A 25199-nucleotide genomic window follows, 5' to 3' on the forward strand; every position below is an offset into this window, starting at 1 on the left:
AAAAATAGCTTCGTCGAAAGCGCTAGTGATTATAGCGATACTCGTTAACACTTAACGCCTGGATGTGAATTTTCTCGTTTCTTGCTTATGAAATAGATCGGCGTGCAGTCCACCATCGTTATGAGTTTGTTTCAAAATTTAATGGACCAATTTTGATAAAACTTTGTCATTTTTCATTAATTGTAATGAGAAATCCAATGACGTAATGAGCATCCATTTAAATGTAAAAAATAGGAGTCTATGACTTCATTTTCAATACACAAAGGCATTAAAGTAACAATGTCCATGCTCTCTGATGCAACTGAGCACACCTAATGGAATATAGTCCTAGAGGTCAAAAATAAAATCAGCATTGCGTGTACCTAACAGAAAATAGGTGCAAAAAATAGACAAAACACAAGAAGAAAGCAATCAAACAATGGCGATTGCTCTGTTCTTGGATCTCCTCTTCCATGTTAACAAGTGCAAAGATCGTCTCTCTGTACTCGGCAAGTGTAACAATCGCGTCTCCCGTGGCTGTCAGGTATAGTACAAGAATCGTATCTTCTATGCCTAACAGGTGTAGGGATCATTTCTTTCTTTTTGGCTCTGCCTTAAATGTAGTTCAAATTATAAATAAGCAAGCATTTTTTTACTACTGAAAACTTTAACATTTTATTATCATAGAGTTATCAATGATACTATACAAATGATATAAATAAATATAAAAATTAATAAAGTGCCTTTGCTTTTACTATTTAAGGCATTGTCAGATTATATTCTACACAAGAGACGGAATATAAAACAAATTTTTGTTTTTTATTTGCTCACTTGTAGAATATGAAAATAATTTAAATAATAAAAAAGTAAATACTATATTAAATTTTTGGTTTATTTTTGTAATTTTGAGTAGCATCATCTATAAATCTGTAAACATTGAATATTCAATATTTATTTTTGTTAATTTCTGAAAATAATGATAAATATTCATTTACATTAGCTTAATAATGCTATGTAGCATGAGTTTAAAATGAAAAACCAAGAGTAAAACATTTACAATTTCTATAAAATTTTATGAACTATGTATAATTAAAATTAATAATATAAAACAAAACATGAATATATAATAAAAGAGTTATGATAGTAAATTATAAAATATTGTTTACATTTAAAAAATGACTCATGTTTAAAAGTTATTGTAATAACATGATAAAAGAACAACTGTCTAGATATAGAAAGATGAAAATTGGGAAGTGACAGGATAGATTCCAAGTTGATCTAGGAAGAACACAAATAAAAATATTATGTGGAGAAAATAACTCATTGAAGTACCTATAAAATAATAAATATACTTCTTACTATATACTGGATGAATTATAATTCTTCACTCCACGAAAAAACCTTTATAATCCAGTGATAAGTGTTTCTACATCAGCTAACGTTTTCAACCTCTTCGGGGTCTTCCTCAGGCACAGTTCGTAAGAAATTTCAAATACCAGTGAACGGAACAAAAAACCAAAGCGACATCCCAACATCCCAACATGAGCATAATGTTCCATCTTATCTTCCAATTCCATGATTCCAAATATGGAATAGAATTTGCTTTGGTTTTTTGTTCCGTTCACTGGTATTTGAAATTTCTTACGAACTGTGCCTGAGGAAGACCCCGAAGGGGTTGAAAACATTAGCTGTTGTAGAAACACTTATCACTGGATTATAAAGGTTTTTTCGTGGAGTGAAGAATTATAAAATAACTGATCAAATTAATTAATTTGTGAAAAAATTTTGGGAATCCAAATCTTAATTGTGCACCTTGCTAGAGTCATTTTAAGGTAGAAGACTTAGTTTATTAAGCAAAAGGTAAACTTTATAAAGTGCATTTGAAATCTTGTTAGGAAGTGATAGCTGCTGTAGACCATACAGATAGGCAATAGTCAGACAAAGAATGAAAATCAGTGAAGAGACATCATAAAACTAAGTGTGACTAAATTAAGTTACAGTGATGCTGTAAGATTTCCCTTCTGATAGCTAAAGTTTTTACTAGTTTATTGATACGGTGTTTAAAAGTTATTTTTCATTGAAAATAATTCCTAGGTGGCTATAAAAATTAATTCACTGCTTATAAACATACAAGGTATAATAATTTGAACTTCTCAATAATGAATAATACATAGACACTGTTTTCAATAAATTAATTTTAAGATTTACAGACTTGAGGAAGGTGACTAAAATATTGAGATTGATTTGTAAAGTTTCTGGATTAGAGCTGCTGATTTTTAGATGAGCAGCATAAGCTATAATTTTAGAATTAGCACAAGACACATTTTAAACAAATTGTTTAAAATTGAAAAAATAATAGATATTATTAATAAAATAAAGTTTAGGAGGTCTTAAATTATGATAAGAAGGACAGAAGATAAACCAGGTAATGTTAGTTAAATTAAAATCACTACATAGCAAATTCTAAATTTATGAAAATTATTATAGGAGGATAAAAACCTACAAAAAATATAAAAAGTAGCTTAACACAAAGAATGAGGAGTGTACACAGTGATAATGATTAAAGAAAGTTTAGGCAATTCAACAGCTAAAATTTAAATGAGAGGCAGTAAACTAACAGTATGTCGCCACAAGCATCAGTTCTAGAACAGACACAATTAAAATCAATGCATATTTTCAAAATCCACAACGTTGTTTGCAAACCAGCTCTCAGTGATGAGAATAAAAATTATAGTAATTATTAAGTAGTATAGGTAAAAAATCAATTTAATTTTAATTGAGACAATTTGTAAATAAATATTAAATTCAGAACATTTAGCAATGATAATGAACAAGCATATGAAAGCTCAATTTAAAGATTATGCATGCATATATTTTTTTCTATTTAAATAAAACTAACCCATCTTTTCTTCTTGCTTTATAAACATGGCCATATGTCCCTCTTCCCACTTTACATCCTTCATACTCGAACAAATCTTCAACTTTCTCTCTCTCTGAAGCCGTTCTAACTTTGAAGTCATAATCCATTACAATATAAAAAAATATCTGAAAAATTAAAACAGTTTATTTATTTATTATTTTAATATTTATAAGAAAGTGTTTATTAGTTACATAAGAATTTATTATTATTAAATTTTTAAGTGTTTAATTAAAAAAACAACAAAATTTTTATTTTGAATCGTAAATTTAAATCTTTCCACAATTTAAATGCTATTTAATTCTTGATTATTATTAAAGGTAAAAATCAGCTGCACATCTTTCATTAATACTTTTTACATACTTATAAAAATATATTTACTACTACTGATATGATAAAAATATTCATTCTAACTTGATATTATCAATGTATCTCCAGAAATAGAAGAAATAAAAATAACCTATTTTTGAACTATCAATAAAATAATATACTCCAGAATAAAAAGCTATTGATTTTAACTGTTTTATATTGCCACATTGGAAATAATCTTGTTCATTTACAACATTGTTTTATAATAAAATATATCAAATACAAAGCTATAACAAAGAAATATATAAAAAAAACTTTTATGTTATGCCAGATTATAATGAGTTTTATGTTTAGGAGTTAATAAACTTGTAAATAATGCTTTAAAAAATATTTTGTTCATAAATTTTTTAAATTTTTATGCATGATACTTTTTGTTTTGTAATTATTATCTTAACTAACAAGTAAGATATTCTTTGGTACTCAACGTCAAATATGTTATATGATAAAATTAACCCTGCTTTTCTACATTAACAAGATTTTAATAACTTTAAAATTAACATTAATGATTTTCGCAAGTACTTTTGACAGCTAATTTATACCTGTCATCTTCAGGTGAAATTAATTGAACAGAATGTTACAATTTCAAACAGAAACAAATTTGAATATGCAATGACATGATAAGATTTTTATTTTAAAAGAACAGTATATAACAAAATAAATAGATTAAAATCTTATTTACAAAAAAAAATAAATATTTTTATACAAGTATCTCAATTAAGAAATTTATAAAGCACTACCAATACCCTGGGAGTTCTAAAGTGGGGTTGTTATAAGGCCTATTGTAGGCTATACTAAAGCCTGCCATTTGTAAAGCAATTTCTGATTATTATACAGATGCCTATATCTGTGTTTCTCTCTAAAGTGAAGAGGAAAAGGCTCATCTAGATAATTCTATTATCTGTTTGCTGTGCAATAAATTATTTTAATGCTCCAGTTTCCTTGATGTGGCTTCTATATATCAGATGCAAGAATATCTTGAATAAAATCATATAAATTCCTAAATTTTCTAGTAAAGAAAGTGGTTCTCTACTATCTTAAAAAAAAGCACTCTACTATTACATAATATGATTTAATTCTTTTATACTATATTCTACTGGCCTACCTTACATAATGCAAAGCTTCATTTATACAATTTCAGTAGTTAAAATATTAGAAAGCAGTAGAATAATATATTCCTTAAAAATTAGCTAATACTTATTTTTATATTCTATAAAATGTTGATGTGAAATATACTCAAACACAACAGTCCCCTCTCTCTCTTCCTACTCCTTCTCCTGCTTCTTCTTTTTCTTTTTTTTTTTTTGAAATGAAAATGAAAAAGTCCACTGAAACTCTAGTACTTTTCTTACTTTTCTTAAGCTTTCCAGCCCATCCTCATAGGTATCAAAATCATAGTGACAGTTTGAAATTAATAAGGTTTGCTGGAATTTTTTATCTTGATCTCCAAAAAAAGTAAAGATCTGTATGTTTTAAGAAAGTTGGAAAATTTAATTTAGTCAATATATCCAAAAATTTCTAGTTAGTATACATTCATTTATAAATATTAATCACATAGGAAACCTTTGCTTTATTCCGGTAGAACATTAACAACAAACATTTTTGAACAGCTTGACTGCCCTGCTTCAGGTCAGTTACAAATGTGTTCTGTTTAAAATGCTTATTCTATCACATATTAGATGTTTTCAAACAGCTTGAATTGGTTGTTGTTAATGTTCTACTAGAATATTAATATATTAATATTAATATTTGTACATTTTTTCAGTTTGACTCCCTTTCTTTTTAATTCAATCATAACTTTTAAAAAATGTACTATGTTAAGGCGGGAGAACCTTCTTTAATCAAAATGCAATATCCCATATCAAAGTGATCTCATGAGGCTGCATGTTATATTACAGATTTCATAAACTTATACACATTTAGCTTATATGCACAAGGTATCTTATAATAATTAATCAAGTAAAATGATCAAAAATATCATTAAAACATGTATTATACTATTTGTTCATAAGCTACTTTTTGGTTAATTTATCTATAAATTGAAAAAATAACATGTTTATAAACTCATTTCTATACCATATTTTATATTTTATCAGGCTATACTAGAAGCCACAAGAAACTAGATTACCACTCTGTACTATATTCTAATTGGTAAAATTATTAAGCCAATTCTAAAATTTTATACAAGGATTTTGAAATTCTGAAATAAAAATAAATAATAATAGAAAGTTTATAACTTTTCTGAAATTATATACTATTATATAATAATATACATAATCTGATTTTAAATTTGGAAAAAACTTTAAAAAATACCATTTTGCAACAAATTCCTTACAATGTATGTTTTATGTTTAAAATATGCAATATTTTGCATATTTTAAACATAAAAATTTAATAAATTTTTCTTATGTTTAAAATATGCAATATTTTGCATATTTTAAACATAAGAAATATAATGTTCTTACATTTACAATAATTATTTTCTATATTTTTAACAATAAAGTATAAGTATATATTAACAATAATGCATTTGAAATATATTAGATTACAAATAAGTATTACTTAATCGTTCAGCTTTAAGAGTTAAAAATTGATTCATGAAATTTACTAAACAAAACAAAACTAGAATTTTTTAAGTTTACACAAAAATAAATAAATAAATTTTAAATTTGATTATCAAAAAATTAAAGCAACATATTATGTACAATGCAAATTTTATAATTTTAATCATTATATCACAATATCTTTAAAGTTATGTTACATTTAAAAAAACTTTATGCAAATATAATGTTTATATTAATAAAACTAACCAATAAATACACACAAATAAATAATATTAGATAAATTTTTATACTCTAGTTCTTCAGAAATTAAAATTTTAACAATTATTGTACAGTCTCTTCAAATAATTAAAAATATTAGCAAGATTCTGTAGACATTTATTGTGAAAGTTTATTGTAAAATATTTATTATGAAAATATATGTTTGTAAAATAAAAAGTTGTTTATAAATAAGTACAGTACAGTACAACATTACTTAAACTTTTTGAAATCACAAATCATCAGACTGTTAAAAAAATATAAACTTCAAACATAGATGATAAAATAGAACATAACAAAAAATGAAAAACTGAAAACTAAAATAAAATAAGACAATAAATAATACCTAAATGCATAATATATAAATAAAAGCTTTCATTAGCTTAACTTTTAGAGATGAAATGACTGTTACACAGATACAATCTGATTTTTAATAAGTAAAAACTAATTTAATGTTCAGAACAATGCACTGGAGTATATTTTATTGAATTTTGTATAAAGGTGAAAAAAATTTACAAAGCAGAATAAATAAATAAGGTCTTAGGGGAGAATAAGAAACAGAATAAACATAGCACCTTATAAACACCAGAATAAACAGCAGTAAATTTAATAAATTTATGTTTTTAACCTAATGTCATAGGCCTTCCTTAGTGGAGTACACAAATTTAAAATAAAATGAACAAATATAAGCATATCAAATGCAATGAAAATAATATAAAAATTAAAAAGTGTTCTAAAGAGACCGCTTGCATAAAAAATTAAAATTAACAAATTAATTACACAAACAAATAAACAAATTTCTGACCAGCTAGGAACTTAATTAGGGTTCCTAGCCAGTCTAATAATCGTGGCCTCTTCCCATTATATCCTTATATCTCGTTCGGTAGCATAAGCTGCTAATGCAGTGGTATTGAGATGCTTGTCAACAGTGTACTTATGCTGCTTAATCTTTTCTGCTAAAGTATGTCTGATAGCCCCACATACATTAGATTAGTTTCAAAATGCTAGTCTTCAAAGTACAGTATATAGTTTACTTTTGGTAACAGAAATATGCTAATTCATTTTACGTAAGCATTACATAGAATATGATATTGAAAAATCAAAATTTTAAATATAATTTTATTAGGAAATTTTGCAAAACACATTTTTGCTTCTTAAAAAAATTATTATTATTTGATTATTATTATTTCATAATTTTTATATTATGAATTACAAAGTAACATGTACAATTGGTAAATTGAAAAAAAAAAAAATGTTTAGAAATACAAATGATAAATTAAAATGTTTTTTATTTGGATAAATTAAATATAAAATAGGATTAGATAAATTTACATTTTTACATGTTTATATTGTAATCCATCACTGAAACAACATATAGGGAATTTAATTCTATATAAAATTTTAATTGAATCTACTACCAGTAAAGCATGACTAAAATGGTATATTTTTATATTAATAGTTTTTGTATACAATATATTTGACAAATGTTTTTGATCATTCAGACTCATGATTAAAATAAGAAAATTAAATCAATCAACTTATGAAAAAAATGAAAATGTATTATTATAAAGGAATAAGAAAGTTAAAAGCCTTATATATATATATATATATATGTTACAGTCAAAACCCGTTTTTAGTTAGAATGCGTTTTAACCAGTTGAAACTGGTTTATACTGGATGTCGTTTTGTCTAGTTAAAACTAGTTTTAACTCAAATTCATTTTTGACTAGCAGTAAATTCTAGTTTTAACTAGACAAAACGGGTTTTAACAAAGACATCCAGTATCAACTAGTTAAAATGCATCCTAACTAAAAAATGGTTTTGACTGCAACATATAGAGTGATTTGGGGTAAGATGGTAAGGGGAGGAAGATGCCTACTTTTTGATATTTTCAAACGGTGACGTCAGATATTGTTATGTGTTTGTATGATGAATTGTTGGACCAATATTGAGTGTGGAAAGCTGTAGTTGGCTACCGTTGCCTCATTTTCTACATCTGAGAAGAATAAAAGCAAGATAAGAATGAAGTTTTTGTTGCGAAATGTTTCTAGAATCATTTTAAAACTAAAAGTTAAAATAGAATTTATTAAAAATTGCAGAAAACAATTAATGTGTGATGTAGTTAAAATTTTAAAGTTTCCATTGTGAGCTACCGCCAATCCCAATTGAACATGCCAGAACACGTGACTCCACTAGGCATCTTACCCCCAACAAATGGGAAAGATGCCACATTTTTCTTGGGGTAACATACCTATTTTTTGTTAATTGAATTCCAATATGCCTATTTTTAATAAATTTTTGTTTTCTCGTTTTATTGCATGATATGCATAGAAATTATATAAGGACTTCTCAAAAAGATTTTTAGACTGAAAAAAAGCTATCAGCTAGTTATAGAGCACATTAGAACAGGCAGAAACTTAACAATACTTTTATACTGTGCTGTTATACTTACTATGAAGTACTTTGTATTACATATGCAATAAATTAAATTTGGTTAAGATATTTGAAAATTAATTTTATGCAATTATATTTATCTTCTTACCCTAATGGCATTTGGCATCTCACCCGGATACTTGGGGTGAGATACCTAAAATGCCAGATAGTAAAAAAGTCGTCATTGCAAAACACAACATATAATTATTTTTCATATACTGCAAAGTTTTATTTGAAAAACATGCTCAAGAATATGATATTTTCGTTAGAGGCCTCCAAAACCCAAATTATCGCTATAATTTCCTTCATAAGCAAAATGTTAGGCATCTTCCCCCGAATCACTATACATAACTTTATTTATTTCCCCCAAACATATTTATGTAGCTACAATTAGTTTTAACTAATGTTAAAAGTTAAAACTAGTTTTATCTAAAATCAAAACATGTACAGCAGTAAATTAACTAGACAAAACAGGTTTTGTCTAGTTAAAACTAGAATTTACTGCTAGTCAAAAATGATTTTGAGTTAAAACTAGTTTTTAACTACACAAAATGGGTTTTAACAAAGACATCCAGTATGAAACTAGTTTCAACTGGTTAAAACGTGTTCTAACTAAAAACGGGTTTTGACTGTAACATATATATTATAACCATTTACATTAAGAAGAAAGTTGAACCTAATAAAGGTTCAACTTTATAGAAATTATATATATATCAGGCAATATTGACACAATATTACATCAATTAGATTTTGACTCCTTTCTTTGAAACATTTATTCCATATTTTAACTTGAATATTGGGAATTCACTTTACACTATAAACATTATACTCTTTGCACCAGTGGCATGCTGTGACATTTGATGATAGGGAAGCTGTGTTTCTGTAAGAAGCCGACTTCCAGGGGTAATCAGTTTTTTCGTAACTCTTTCCGCCCTGTGGGCACTAAGAGAGCCTCTTATAGCAAGCCCATTATGGGTTCGGCCAGGCCCACAATGGGGCGGCTGGGTGGTGAGGGACGGGGACCGACATATCCGGATGCACCACCCCCCCGAAAAATTCCTGGGGATTTTTCGGCCTGTCCTGATTCGATCCCAGTTTCCCCAGGGTGGCAGGCTGCTAACCTTGACTGCTCGGCCATCCGGCCGTTAAGGGGCAATCAGTTAATTGCACGTCGATGATGGCCTAGGGTTCATTTGTAAGTGTGTGGCAGAAGAGACGTACCTGACAAAAACCGACAAAAAAGAAACATAAAATAAACATATACTATGTATAAAATAGTTTGCTTTAGGACAATCAGCCGTTCAGACATCCTGGGCGTCGATGTGGTTCTTTGATGGTCGATCGAAGGTGGCCCCAGGACAGTGGTGATGACAAGTCTGTAGGGCATGGGGAGACTTCCTCTGTTGGCGTCGGGGATATGGTCTAAGTCTGAAGTGGCACGGGTTAAGGTTGGCACAATAGATGAGAAACTGTTTTTTTTTTCTTTGCATGTTGACACACAGTGTTTTGGTTATTCGGAACGTTAACCGAGTGCCAGGTGTCCCCAATTGTCGGGGATTATATCGATCTCCGTTCTTTCTTTCGTCCATCTGATTGGTCGTTCTCCCACAATCACGCTTCCTGAGTGGTTGGTCCCTCGTTACTAAACGTAACAAGACTCTTACCTGGAGCGCAAGAAAAGTCAAAATCGAAGATGAATTTCGATCTTCCACCGATCATACGACGACTTCCTTCCACAATTTATAGTTTCTGCCTGGCAGTTTGATATAAACAATGGGTGTCCGACTACAAACGACTTTGTCCTTTTTTTTTTTTTTAAACTAATAAATTTTTCTCTAAATTAACTGTTTTTTCGCGTCTTTTGTGACGGGTCAGACCTGTCCAGAATCTCACATTTCCATAAAAGTTTTAAACGATTGCTGGAAATGACAAAAATAAACAATTTATGTATTTTAGTTCTAAAATATAAATAATACATTCATAATACAAATTGATATGATACAAACGATGATAAAAAAACAAGTTTTTTTAATTTTTTATAAACTAATTCTATTCGGCGATTTTTTTCGCAAAGTCGTTAATTACTTTATCATAAAAGTCGCTGGTCGTCGACTCCATCAATGTATTTAAAAGCTCTTTTTCTATCGAAAGCAACACTAGCAACGACAATCTTCTTCCAACTGAGTGTTCTTGGCCAATGTATGAATTTGCTTCGTGGTCGAAAAACTGCACTCAGCAGACGCACTGGTAGATGGTACCGTAAAAATTAATGATATTAAATCATATAATTCTTTTAGTACATCATTAATTATAATACTTTTCATGTCTAAGAGTTACTTGTCAATATAGTCCAGACACGAATATAAATTGCAATTTGCAACATAATTTAGATAAATCAAAAAATTTCCCATAAAATTTACTTTAAGAATTAAAGCACGCTTGGAAAAATTGTTTTTTATAATATTAAAATTATTAACATCTAAAAGTGATAAAAATTCTAAAGATTTTATGTCTGAAAATCTGTTGATATAATTACAGTATAATTAAATATAACTTTGCAAAGAAACATACATAAAAATAACATTAATACTCTTTACTTTTTAAATCTTAAACAATTCACTTAGTTAGATAGCTCCCTACCCAGCGGCTAAGGGATAGAATTCGTTGGAAGCATTACATGTGTGTAGCTTCCACCAGCTAAACCAGATGAGGTTGGTGCTCTGTAAAGTGCATGCACAAATGCCTATAATTTGGCTGCTTGGAAGCTGACCCAGTTTCGACAGTACAGTGCTTCCATTTCGCCACTGACATTTGAATATACAATAGCAATCTTATCGTTTTTTTCTTTTTTTTCACATGTAGTATAGAAATTGGTAATAAGATAGATAATGCAGTTATAATAAAATATTAATTTTAATTAATTCAAAGTACGTTAAAATATGAAAATTTATATTTTAGAAACTACTTATATATGGTGCTTCCACCGCTTCCAATGATGGCACGCCACTGCTTTGCACGTAATTTTAGCAAATTGACTTTTTGTTATTGAAATGTTTCATAAGACTTTTTTCTTCTTCTTGTTCTTTGCTCTATTTTGGAGGCCTTTCCTGTTGATATCTTTTTCTTCTTGTTTGTAACTCAAAAATTTTAAGATATTTTAAGATAAAATAGTTTAAAATAATAATAATAATAAATTGAACTCCAAAGATTGTGGCACAAACCAGCAGCAATAGTACTAGTGATTACTGATGCACTGGGTATTGTTCCCAAAAACCAGGGGGCAGCACTTGAAGCAAATCAACATTGACAAAATTAACATCTATCAATTTCAGAAAGCTGCTTGGGTCTGCAAACATTCTACGCCACTACATTTCATCCTAGGTTCTTGGGAAGATGTGATGTTAGTCAACACCAACATGTGATCTGTTTCTTGTGATTCATCTAATAGAAATAAATCAAAAATACTAATATTTAAAAGTAAATACACATTAATTATTAAGTAAAAATATATCCAAGATTATAGTGATATGATCAACACATAGGCCTACTATCCATTTTGTCTGGAGCAAGTGCAGTTAATTTTTATTTGATGGTACTGAATATTTGAATTCATCTTCTAATAGAAGTTTATATCCAAATCCAATTTTTTAAGCTATTCCATTACTACATCATCAAAATTCTTACATAATAAAATATGACATCTGTACATACATTTGTAGTAATAATCAAATTTTTTAATATAGTTTAATAAAGTTTTGTTTCCAAAATATGGCTTATAAAAATTTAATTGCCACAGAAGAATATGTTTTCACAATATCAGAAGCATATTCAGAAACTTATATTTCATTTCAATTATTAATACATGGAACAAAACTGTTAGAAATGTTAGTGCTGTTGGTTGAATTAGCATCGCTTGTGACATAACAAAACAACACAGATGATACAAAAAGCAGAATATTTAGTGATAAAAAGATTAGTAATTGTATTTACATAAATCTATAAACATACATTGTACTTAGTACAAACATTATTGCAAATATATGTAGATCTGTGTTCTCTTCAGAGTTCTGAACTCAAATGAGCTCTTACCTTTCTCAGGCTTAGAGGTTAAGATTAGTTGTCCTCATAGTCCCTCATTATAAAAGCCTTTAGCATGTCATTAATTAAAAGCCTAATGACTGATTGGTAAACCCGATTTCAACCATTCCCTTTCCTGAAAGGGAAATACAGTTATCAACTATATATATATATAAAGGAATAACAATCAAAAACTGTCACACTTAGCCAATCAGATTCAGAGTTTCATCTAAGACATGCAGTGGTGATATTGAGCAGGTTCGCACAGGTTTGGCTGAACCCATTGTTAAAATTTTCAGTTTTCCAAACCTCATTAAACACACACAACATTTCTCAGTGGTTTTGTTTCTTTTAAAACATATATTAAAATATACATATTATATTCTGTAACACTACTAAAGTAGAGCCTTAGACCATTCATAGTTTCCGAGAAAACTGCTCAGAGCATGAGCCGGTTCCGGGAGGGGGGGTAGCCAGTTAGTTGTTAGATGTGTGTGAGTCATGACGCAACATTGCTGGGCTTATCCAAAGACAAATAACCAACCCGTTAAAAGTTTTCATTTAATTTTTTCCAAGCATTAGTGTCATATTTACAATTGTCAATCCATCCAAATTTATGTAGTTAAATTTAAATCATATATAAGCCAATTTTTATCTATATATATAAAAATGAATGTATGGCTGTCTGTGTGTGTGTGTGTTTGTCCTTCATGCACTACCACACCATTTATCCGATTGCCATGAAACTTCAGGAAGTTGTTTAATACACTCCCACGAAGGTTTCTGGCACATGTGAAGACCACCATTTCCCCCTTTCAAAAATATATTTATATATGGATTAAGGCTTTTATGTCCAACAGATGGCGCTAACTTCCGACAACCTAAGTTTGCTTTTCTGTGAGGCATTATGCTTTTCTGTGAGAATGGACTAAAGCAGATCATTTTCTATCTATCTACATAAATAAAATATAACGTTTGTTTGTTCCTACCAATTCCTTTGAAATTTTGACACAACGTTGCATTCAAATACGCACGTGTTTTCATATAATATACATGTCGAAATTCCCCCACTGGGGGGGGTGAGATGGACAGGATTATGGCTTACTGTGAAGAACTTGGCTTCTATTTATACTATTTTACATGCGGTTTTTTGCATTTTTAATTGCGTTTTAATAGGGTACGTCAACAAAATATACACTAAAAAGGGATTTTTTGATATTTCCTTGCGGGGAAGAGGGACGGGATTAAGGCTTACTGCGAAGAACTCAGCTTCTATTTATACTATTTTACATGCGGTTTTTTGCATTTTTAATTGCGTTTTAATAGGGTACATCAACAGAATATACACTAAAAAGGGATTTTTCGATATTTCCTTGCGGGGAAGAGGGACGGGATTAAGGCTTACTGCAAAGAACTCAGCTTCTATTTATACTATTTTACATGCGGTTTTTTGCATTTTTAATTGCGTTTTAATAGGGTACATCAACAGAATATACACTAAAAAGGGATTTTTCGATATTTCCTTGCGGGGAAGAGGGACGGGATTAAGGCTTACTGTGAAGAACTCAGCTTCTATTTATCCTATTTTACATGCGGTTTTTGCGTTTTTAATTGCGTTTTAATAGGGTACATCAAGAGAATGTACTGTACAAGTTCAAGTTCTTTATTGCCGTACAAAGGTACAAGCCCGGTACCACGTAAAAGAATGTACTGTACACTAAGAAGAGATTTTTTGAAATTCTCCCCACGGGGGAAGTGTTACACATTTATAATAGATACATTTTGAGCCACAACAACGCGTGGCCGGGTCAGCTAGTAAGTTTATAAAATATTTTGAATGAAAAATATTAAAATATGTACAAAATAAATAATAAAAAAGAGTGTTCAAAATGGTTTATGAAAAAAAATATAGTTCTGGCATAAACAATGTTAAATTTTAACTGACTTAATTTTGCAAATGCATCTTTTTTATTTATATGGGTATCTTAAGATCATTTTTTGCACTAATGTTGCTAATGCACTACTTGAGCGAAAAAAAAACTGTTAAGGAAAAATTTTCTGTTAGCAAACCCTTTGTTAAATATTTCGAATATCACCACTGATGACATGTGATCTGCATTTTGCCAATTAAATATGTCTAACACTGTTCTCCAGCAAACTGGAAATGCTGCCATTACTTGTATCTTACTTTGAAGATTTAATGGAAGATTTCAATACTTATGGAGCATTTTAATTAAAAAGTTTATCATAATCTCCACATATTTTGATAATAGTTATACATTTATTAAACAATTTTCTAATTACTTTTATGTTTATAGTTGTTTGAGATGAAAAACAATTCTTATTATACACAGCAATAATGACAGTGCATCCAATTCTGTTACAGTGCAGTTCTATTTTACATTTTAAAATTTATTTTCCTAAAAGTTTGATCTGCACAGTATTATTTATTAAACTGAAAAATTTTTATTGCCTTGTAATTAACCAGATAATAAAATTATCATTTTCAAAGATCTATGGTTATTATTCTATATTTTTTAATTTTAATTTTAATTTAAAATAATCCTTTGTTTTATTACTACATACTGACTCTTAAATATTCTTATAAATATTTAACCATAACAAAAGTAAATACAATTCACACTGTAACTTAAAAGAAATTTAATACGTTTATATTATCAATGTGTTTGTACTATATGCCTATTAGTATATAATAACTAAATAAATGAATCAACTAATTAAAAATGTTCAAAAACAGGACTTCATCCAGGTATTGACTGTTCTAATATAAAAACAAAATGTCTAACAAAAACATTATAATTATATCCATAATATCCAAAGTATAAATTACATGTCATCAATCCTAATAAATAACATACTTGCAAGTTATGTAAAAATCTATTAATCAAACTTTTTAACCAAATTACAATAATTAATCAGATTATCTAAAGTTGTAAAAAGTAATTATGTATTGAAAGATTCAAACTGATTGTAGTATTCTACTAGCAAATTATCCTAATATAATATATTTCACTTATTGTAATCATTTTGGGATGCACTTAAACTGATAAAATTAAACAGAAGAAGCAAATAAGTATACAATCAGAGAAGTTCTGGTTCCTTAGATTTTAACATTAAAATGACATGTTAAAACAATTACAAAATCTTCAACACAAGAAAATAACTCCATGTTTTCTGTCTAGAAAAACACATATCAACCAGACCAAAGTCAAGGCATAGTAACCAAAACAGAAATTAAAGAAGTGTATCAGTGTGTGTGTCTGTATTCAGGAATTTTCTCACAATATGACATGTATTCAATATAGTGGCCTTCTGTAGTGTGATGTATGTGTTACTATTCAATTCTAATGTGCCCAGACTTTTGTGTAGTGTGTGTGGTATGACACCTGTAGAGGAGAGAACAACAGGTACAATAAGCACCCTATCCATCCTCCACAGATGCCTTATTTCCTGGGCGAGTTCTGTGTACTTGCTAATTTTTTCAGTGCATGCGTTTTGTATATTGTGAGTGTTTGGAATGGATATGTCTATAATGTATGTGATTTTATTGTGTTTGTCAATGAGTGTGATGTCTGGTCTGTTGTGGTAAATTGTTTTATCTGTGATTATGGCTCTGTCGTAGTACATTTTGTGCGTGTTGTTTTCCAATACTGTCTGTGGAATGTATTTGTAGTATGGTTCGTGGATGTCTACTAATTTGTGTTTCTTTGCAAGCTCTTGGTGTGTTATATTTGCTGCTTGATTATGTCTGTGTAAATAATCTGTCTGTGCCAAGAGCTTGCAACCAGAGGTGATGTGTTGTATAGTTTCTGGCATGATGTGACATTTTCTGCATGTGTCATTTGTGAGTGTTGCATCTTTGAGTATGTGTTTTCTGTAGTTTTTAGTATTTATGACCTGATCCTGTATGGCAATCATGAATCCTTCCGTCTCCCCAAAGAGGCATCCCCGAGCTAACCAGCTGTTTGACGCAGTTTTGTCAACAAAATCCTGGGCCAGGTCGTAAGGATGCCTGCCATGGAGTGCCTTTCGAGCCCACGATTGCTTAATGGTGTCTATGCTTTTTATATGTTGTGTTGTGTCCATATGATGTGAGTGTAAGTTTAATGGTGTGTTATTTGAATCTGCTAGAGTTACTGCTTTATGTAATTGTGATGTTTCTTGTTTCTTGTAGAAAAACTCTCGCAGTGACTGTATTTGTTTGTAGTGAAGGTTAACTATGTCAATCAGGCCACGTCCGCCATCTTTACGTGGAAGGGTTAATCTTTCTGTGGCGGATTTAGGATGATGTTGTTTATGCTTAGTAAGTGTAGTTCTTGTTTTCCTTTGGAGTTGCTCAAGATCTGTGTGAGTCCAATGTATAACTCCAAAAGAATATGTGAGTACTGGAATGACATATGTGTTTATTGCTTTGACTGTATGTTTTGCATTTAACTGTGTTCTGAGAATAGCATTTAACCTACTTTGGTATTCTTTAATTAATCTTTGCTTTATTTGTGTATGTTCTGTTAGTTTGGCCTGTTGGAATCCTAAATACTTGTAGAACTCGCCCTCTTCCATGGATTCAATAACGTCTCCATTTCCAAGTGCAAAATCTTCTTTCTTCAGGATTCCTTTTTCTATGTGAAGTGTTTTGCATTTATCTAGGCCAAATTCTATTTGTATGTCCTTGGTGTATGAATGTGTGATTTGTAGGAGTTGATGAAGTTGTTTTTGTGTGGATGCGTAAAGTTTTATGTCATCCATGTACATGAGATGTGACAGTGTAAACTGTGTTGTTTTTTCGTGTCTGATATTGTAACCATATTGCGTGTTGTTTAACATGTTGGATAATGGGTTCAGGGCTAAGCAGAACCAGAGAGGACTCAAGGAATCTCCTTGAAAAATTCCTCGCCTAATAAAAATTTGGTTTGTTTGTATGGAAGTGTTATGAACCCTGAGATGTAGTGTTGTTCTCCAGTGCTGCATAGTGTTTTGAAAGAATGCAATGAGTGATGGATGTATTTTGTACATGTGTAGAATATGTAGCAGCCAACTGTGTGGAACACTGTCGAATGCTTTTCTGTAGTCTATATATGCCATGTGTATGTTTCTGTGTTGTTTATGTGCTTGCCGTAGAATGACTGAATCTATGAGTAACTGTTCTTTGCATCCCCTGTGATTTCTACGGCAACCTTTTTGTTGTTCTGTAAGAATGTCGTGTTCTTCAACATGTTTGTATATTTTGTTTGCGATACAGGATGTCAATAATTTGTAGAGTGTTGGAAGACATGTAATTGGTCTGTATTGTGTGGGGTCTGTGGTATTGTTGTTTTTAGGTTTCATGTAGGTGATGCCCTGAGTAAGAAAATTTGGCATGTCTTGTGGATTGATGATGATGTGTGTTAGATGTTTAGCTAGTTCCTGGTGCAGTGATGTAAACTTTTTGTACCAGAAATTGTGAATGTTGTCTACACCAGGTGTCTTCCAGTTGTGTGTTCTGTTAACAGTGTATTGGAAATCATGTATGTTTATTTCAACACAGGGCATAGTTGGTATGTTGTGCAAGTTTCTGTTCTCCTCCTCGATCCAGCCTGCATCGGCATTGTGCGTGACAGCACTGGACCAAAGAGAAGACCAATATGTTGTGAGTTCTTCTTCTGTTGGTGTGCCACTGTGCTGTGTATCAGTGTTTGCTTTGTTATTAATTTGTCTGTAAAAGAGTTTTTCATTGTTTGTAAATAATTTATTTTGTTGTTTTCGTAGTGTACATGTTTTGTATCGTTTGAGTCTACGTGCTTTGGCAGCAAGTTTTTGTTTTAGTGTATCAATGTATTCTGCAATGCGTGTGTTGTGATGTTCATGTTTTGTGTGTGTTTTTATTTTCTTGAAAATGTTTTTGAGCTGTTTCCTTAATTTGGGTGTTATGTTGTTTTTAGTGTATTGTGTCAGCCTGCCTAATTGCTGTCTAATGTCATTTATTTGTGTTTCTATTCTTCTCTGCCAGGCAGGCTTGTGATAGAATTGTGTTTTCTGTGTATTTGTCTGTGATTGTACTTTCAGTCCATGGTGTGTCACTACTGTGACTGCCCCGGCATAAACTAATGTATGAATGTCTGCGAGTGTAGAAATTGAATGAATGTAGTGTGGTATTAAGTGAGTGTTTACATAATTTAGTGTTTTTCCTACTTCCTTTGACGTGTTGATTTTTGGTATTCGTGGTCGTTGTGTGGGATCTGTACCTGTATATTTAGTGAGTGTTTCCTGAAATATAAGTGAGAGCGTATTAACTAAATCCAAGTCTATGTTATCAGTGATGGATGAGGAAGTGTCTGTAGTATCATTAGTGGTAATTGTTGTATGTGTGTTATTATCAATGCTTGTTGCTGGATTATCCTGACAGGTTACATGATCTTCATTAATGTTAGATGTTTCTGTCTGTTGATGTATTTGATCAGCAACCTGTTGTTTGATAAGTTCAAGTGTTGTTTGTGGAATAAGGTTGTTGTGTATAATTGTTCTTTTTTGATCAACAACCCTTTGTTCGGTGACAGTGAGATGAGGATACTGTTGTGTGAATCTATGGTGTAGTTGTTGTCTGTATGCTGTCATGTTTGTTTCGAGTTTTGTGATCGTGTAATAAGTACGGATGATAAACTCGTTCATTTCTACTGTCCATTTCATCCGTTGGCGTGGTTTTCCAGCCTTTGTGGTCTGTGGATGCATTGCCACAGAAACACCAAGGCTGGGTTGGTTCCTCACATCTGTTGAGGGCATTGCAGTAGCCATGCTTGGGCCGGTGCTGCTTTCGCCACCGGTAACCAAGGGAGACTGTGACCTATTTTTCGAACGTGAGCCTCTGCCTAACCCACGAACGCGGACCTTGTTAACCCGGGCGATGTCCGAGCCGGTATCACACTTTGATCTAGTTATTACCATGAATAAATATCTCCACAGAATGTGGGTGTGGTCACTCTTAGCTTCATTTCTCCCCATAGACCTTACTGGCATGGGTGTCCCTACCAGGAGCTTATGCTCCAGCCTGCATTGCCCTATGGATCAGTAAAATTACTGGGCTCTCCCACCACGACCAGGTGGTGACCACGGGAGAGTATTATTATTATTATTATTATTATTATTATTATTATTATTAGTTAATATATAATTCATTCAGTATTGTTTGTCTGCTACTAACTTCAACAACAGTTAGCATATGCCAGTAATTTAAACTAGCAATTGTATTTCCAGCAAATAACAATTAAAAAGATTAACTTTTAAAGCACTGATTAAAACTGATACAGATTGAATGTTATCAGACATATATTGAGGCAGATAGCACAAAAAAAAATGCTTAAAAAGGTCCATTTATCTGAAGTTAATGATAACAATAACTGAATCCTGATTACAATATAGGTTTTTGTAATGTATTTTAACTTGCATGTTTCAGGACCTTCTAACTTTGATAATAATAACCAACAGATATTATAATGTTCTCCATGATTACAATAAGTGAATGTTAGTGTATTTCTATTTACAGAATATACACTGAGATAGTTTCTGGATAAAAATTCACTGAGTTCAGCGTTAACGAAGTTCCTTTAGCATTAACACAAGCACTTTCGACGAGTGTATAATCGTTGTCCTCAAGTGAAAAGAACAAATTTTTAACGAACCAAACGTGCAAGCAGTTTTTGACATAATCAAATTCTTAAATCTACGGTGTGAGCAGTGAGCAGCGCATGCATGGAATTGACACCATGTTGACGATAGAACATTAGGCGCGTTTCGTTTTTTAGACACCGATACAAGGCAACCCACACCCCGTGTAGATCAAGGGTGGGAACATTGCATGCTTCTGTAGTAGCTGTGAGAAGGGCTTCCCAGATGAACACCAGCCTTTAACTGGTGCAGCATTTGAGTATTGCTGTTCTGGACCACAGCAGGTTGTAGCCTTGCTCAAGCACTTTTTTAGTGAGCTCTGTAGTACATCTTCCCTTGGCTACATCGTCCTGATGCTCTGCAAGGCGGGAGGCAAGCATTCTTGTTGTTGCTCCGATATATCTTGTGATAGCTCCTGTTGCCGGATTTTCTAGATGTATTGCGTAAATCCGATTTTTCTAAAGTAGCTAGCTTGTCTCGATCGTTGCAGATACACCTGTGTAGGTTTGGTAGGGAGGTTATAGGTAGGAAGAAGTTATGTTGCTGAAATATGCAACTGATGTGTATAGAGGGTGGTCTGAGATATGGCAATGATGACTTGGTCACGGATGCTTTTTCTTTTCTGTACAGGATTATTAACGCTGAACTCAGTGAACTTTCATCCCGAAACTATACAAAACTCGGCGTGAGTATTTGAATTTTACTTTTTGCATAAACTGAGATATTAAGGAATAAACACTTTGTAAGAAAATGAAATATCAGACCTCATTCTGGAGCTAAAAAATAATAATAAAACTTTATTAATAAGTACTGTAACTAGTTACTAGACTGGACTTTCTATAATAGTTATTATAATTCAAAAAGCAAATCTATAAAAATCAATATGATTAGTCTCAATTACTATTAACTCAACTAAAGAGAAAAAGATCATTACAAAAAAAAATTATTACTCAAATTTGCAATACAATAAACTGAAGATCTTGATTGTTTATAGATGATCAGATCAAGTAAAGCATCTATTGTGAGTTTTATAATTGTTTTTTTATAATTATTATTGACCTTAAATTGATACCTAATAGAAAATCACATTATTATTGAATTCATAATGTATTTTTTAATCATAATCATTAGTTATAATTTTGCTACTTTTGTGGAATATAATTTTCATATATCATCAACTAAATTATGGAAATTGGACATGCTAAAATAGAAAGTGTCAAAATAGCTGAAATTTAAACAAATTAATTCTTATAACTTAGGATAATAGAAATAAAACAAAAATATTTGCCTTTTATTTCCAAAGGTAATTAAATATAAATATAAATTAAATTTTTAGTGCAACCTCACATCAATTCAAATTATTAATTGGTCAAATAATTCAAATTAATTGGTGGTTCAAATTATCCTTTAGTTCAAATCCAGATGTTAAAGTTACCATATTTGGTACAATATTGGTAACTTTAATATTGGTTAACAGTTTTTTCCATATTTTTAATATTTTGGGATTATTACACTTCTACTTGTTCAGCTTTGTAATTTTTATACTGCGATAGAACTGATGCATCAATCAATAAAAAGAAAAAAACCAAAGAATATAATGTCAATGAACTTGGAAAATATGTTGTCTAAAGTATAAATAGCAGATTCTACTCTACACATGTAGATCTGAATATGAATTTGTATTAAATGCATTAATATTTGATATAAAATATTAATTTATATTTCATGGATACAAGCTAAATATTTTTGTTATCTAAGTATAAAATCTGAAATTACTATCTGATCCCATCATTCTACAAATCAATCGTATTTATCATGAAGTAATTAACATTAATTACAAATATAATTATTTTGAGTTCAAAAGTTCTAACTGAAAAATTTAAAAAAATCAAATATTTGGTTCAATTATAAATATTAGTTATTTAACATTTATTAATTTAATCCATTCATTTTTAAATGCACATACAAGAGGAAAGCAGAAAGCATTTTAATTTATAAACCTTTTCAATAAAAGTAAGTAAATAAAGAGTATTGCTAAAATGTCCATTTCCAACAGAATAGCAATAATTGTAAACATTTAAATGGCTTGATTATTGTATCAGATCTTGAAATAACCTATACAGAATAACAGCTATGAAACAAAAGGGTTAATGTTACCTATGGTAGCGAACATGGCGGCTCATCTCTGAAACAGTGGGGACGCACGTTCTAACCTAGCCTTACCTATTCTAATAAATTACCATAATTATTGCCAAACAAATTATTAGAATAGGGGTAATTTATTAGAAAAGAATAGGTTAGGTTAGGTTAAAATGTGCATCCCCACTGTTTCAGAGACGAGCCGCCATGTTCACTACCATAGGTAACATTAACCAACAAAAGATCTTGTTGAAAGTACTAGTTTCCAGTAAGAGCACATTTTTGCCTTTCACACTCTTTTACTTTATTCTTTTAAATTAATGTGCAGATTAAATTGAAAAACATAAGAATTGAAACTGAATCAAAAGCTAAAAACAATTTATTTCACTCTTTTTTTTAAAGACTATTATTATGATATTAAAGAAAACTTCTATAATTCTTACCAGACTTAAAGTACCTACTCATTTATAAATGTTATATTCTGGCAAAAATTATTAGAGCATGAATAGTAATAACACTTTTTCAGATTGCAAAATTTTAATTCTTTAGATTGTTTCAGAGGTCAAAATTTTGTTTTCCTCATTTCATGTTGTAGAGAATTTAGAATTTATAAGAATAGAATTACAGTACATACATCCATATCAATAAACTAGTAATTTAATGAATAGAGTTCTTAAGAAATAAAATAGACTTAATAATTTTTAAAAGTAATATTTAAATTGAATAGTTTTTTTACATTTAAAAAAAATTGTATTTTTTAGTTTTAGTTAGTAGTTAATTTTATTTATCAACCATATTTTTCAATATTTATATATCTAATCCTACTTAAAAAATTTTTCATACTATATACATTATGGCATGTTTATTAACCTAATTTATTAAATAATTACTTAATATACACATACTGTAGTATAACCAACATTATGTATTGGTAATAAAACCCATTTAATTTTAAACTGCAATTTTATTCAACAATACTAAAAATAAATAATGGTACTACATATATATATATATATATATATATATATATATATATATCTTCTAAACAAAGCCTAAGCTATTCAATTTTGATATGTTAATAATGATGCAAAAACAAGACTTTGTAGCCTATGTAACAAACAGACATTTGTACCTTTTAGAATTAAAAATTCATTATATTTTATACCCATTCTTATACAGGATTCTTTATAATTTACAATAATAAATAATTAATTAATATTTAGAAATTAAATATTATATAAATAAACCTAGAAAATTTATTATAATTTTATGTATTTGGTTATTAAGTTATGTATTAACTTAATGTATTAACTAAGTTATCTATTAATTGTTCTAGTTATATTTGGATATAACTAGAACAATTAATAATTTTACATCTAAATTACATCTTAAAATTACATCTAAATTTAATATATATCTTATAAAATTTGACAATATGTTTTATTAATAATTAATTGAGTAACTATAAACAAAAGCCAAATAAAGAAGCAAAGTTTAAAATACAAATGTCACACAAAATCGAATTTATGAATTATAATTAGTTGAACATAAAATATATCACCAATATTTTAATTTGCTTAAAATATTGGTGATAATATATTAAGGCTTATTAATTTCTAACTTAGAATTCAAATTTCACATACTTTTGTTTATTTTTTTAATCTATAAAGTAATGATTATTGTTTTGAATAATGTGTAATCTAAACCAAGTTTTAATGTTTTCTTTTTTTGATAATTTGTTAAAGTATACAATGATACAAGAGTTTAACAAATATAAAAATTTTTACAGTCCAACTCAGAAGTAACAGCAAAAACTGGCTTGAAGATATAACTAAATCTTCAATAAAACAGCAAAAATAGAATATTAAAAAATTACACAAGTTAAAAATGATCAAATATAAAAATATTAAACAAAAAGAGTTTAAATTAAATACTAACTATTATTTGTGTTTAAATATTTATAATTTAAGCAATAAAGCAACTAACAGAATAATTATTTCTTGTATGTCTTCAATTTAATTTTTGTTTATATAAGACACTAAATGCAATTCTTGATAGGAAAATAAACTTACTATTATAATTATTTATGAAATCATTTCTACTTTTGTCATAACTTATATGACCAATTATTCTTGCATAAAAATGCAGAAAGACATTGTAATCTAGAGAATTGCATACATTGATGTTTAATTTTTATATAAAACAAAACAATTTTCATAAGTAAATTTCTAAATATTCATAAATAATTTTTTTCTTATTGTATTCAAACAGATATTCTTTATTTCTTTAAGAAATAAGAATATTCATTCTTAAAAAAAAATAAAACTCATTCACTCATACTTTAAATATATAAAATAATTCAATTTTGAATATTCATTCTTCTGCAAAAAGCTGAATTTAGAATTCTCCAAAGAAAAAGAAAACATTAAAGAAATCTCTGAAATGCAATCCGAAATCCAAACTGCAAGAGAAAAATATTTTATCAAGCATATTCTTTAAATAATTGAGCAAAGCTCGAATTATTTTTTAAAATAATTTTAAAAATTTGCACCGATAAATAATTATCCTGTTATAATTCATTTGGATTTCAGAAATTGAAGAAATACTTTAATTTCATAGTTAATTTTGAATAAATTAAGGAGAAAGAAATCCATCATCATCATCATGGAAACAAATGATGCTACCTCATGTAGAATATCAAATATATTTTCAATATATGAAATTTAAATAACTTAAAATACACATTTGGCAATTGTATATGGAATTTAAAAGCTAATTAACATATATATTTTGAGTAAGATGTTATTTAA

General features: G+C 29.4%; 1 protein-coding gene across 4 annotated transcripts in view; it reads right to left on the bottom strand.

The window, feature by feature from the left end:
- Positions 1-25199, bottom strand: part of Cdk8 (cyclin-dependent kinase 8) — a 47965-nt gene that overhangs the window by 22286 nt on the left and 480 nt on the right. For 3 of the 4 annotated variants that reach the window (XM_067264457.1, XM_067264459.1, XM_067264458.1), the window contains exon 3: positions 2879-3024. In XM_067264457.1, coding sequence (XP_067120558.1) covers positions 2879-3006 — 128 coding nt within the window. In that variant the 5' untranslated portion in view covers positions 3007-3024. Of the gene's footprint in view, positions 1-2878; positions 3025-4504; positions 4555-25199 lie in introns of those variants that run through there. The other variant, XM_067264460.1, reaches the window with a different exon arrangement.

The sequence above is a fragment of the Centruroides vittatus genome, unplaced genomic scaffold (genome assembly GCF_030686945.1).
Source record: "Centruroides vittatus isolate TY-2023 unplaced genomic scaffold, ASM3068694v2 contig_1895, whole genome shotgun sequence".
Taxonomy (NCBI): domain Eukaryota; kingdom Metazoa; phylum Arthropoda; class Arachnida; order Scorpiones; family Buthidae; genus Centruroides; species Centruroides vittatus.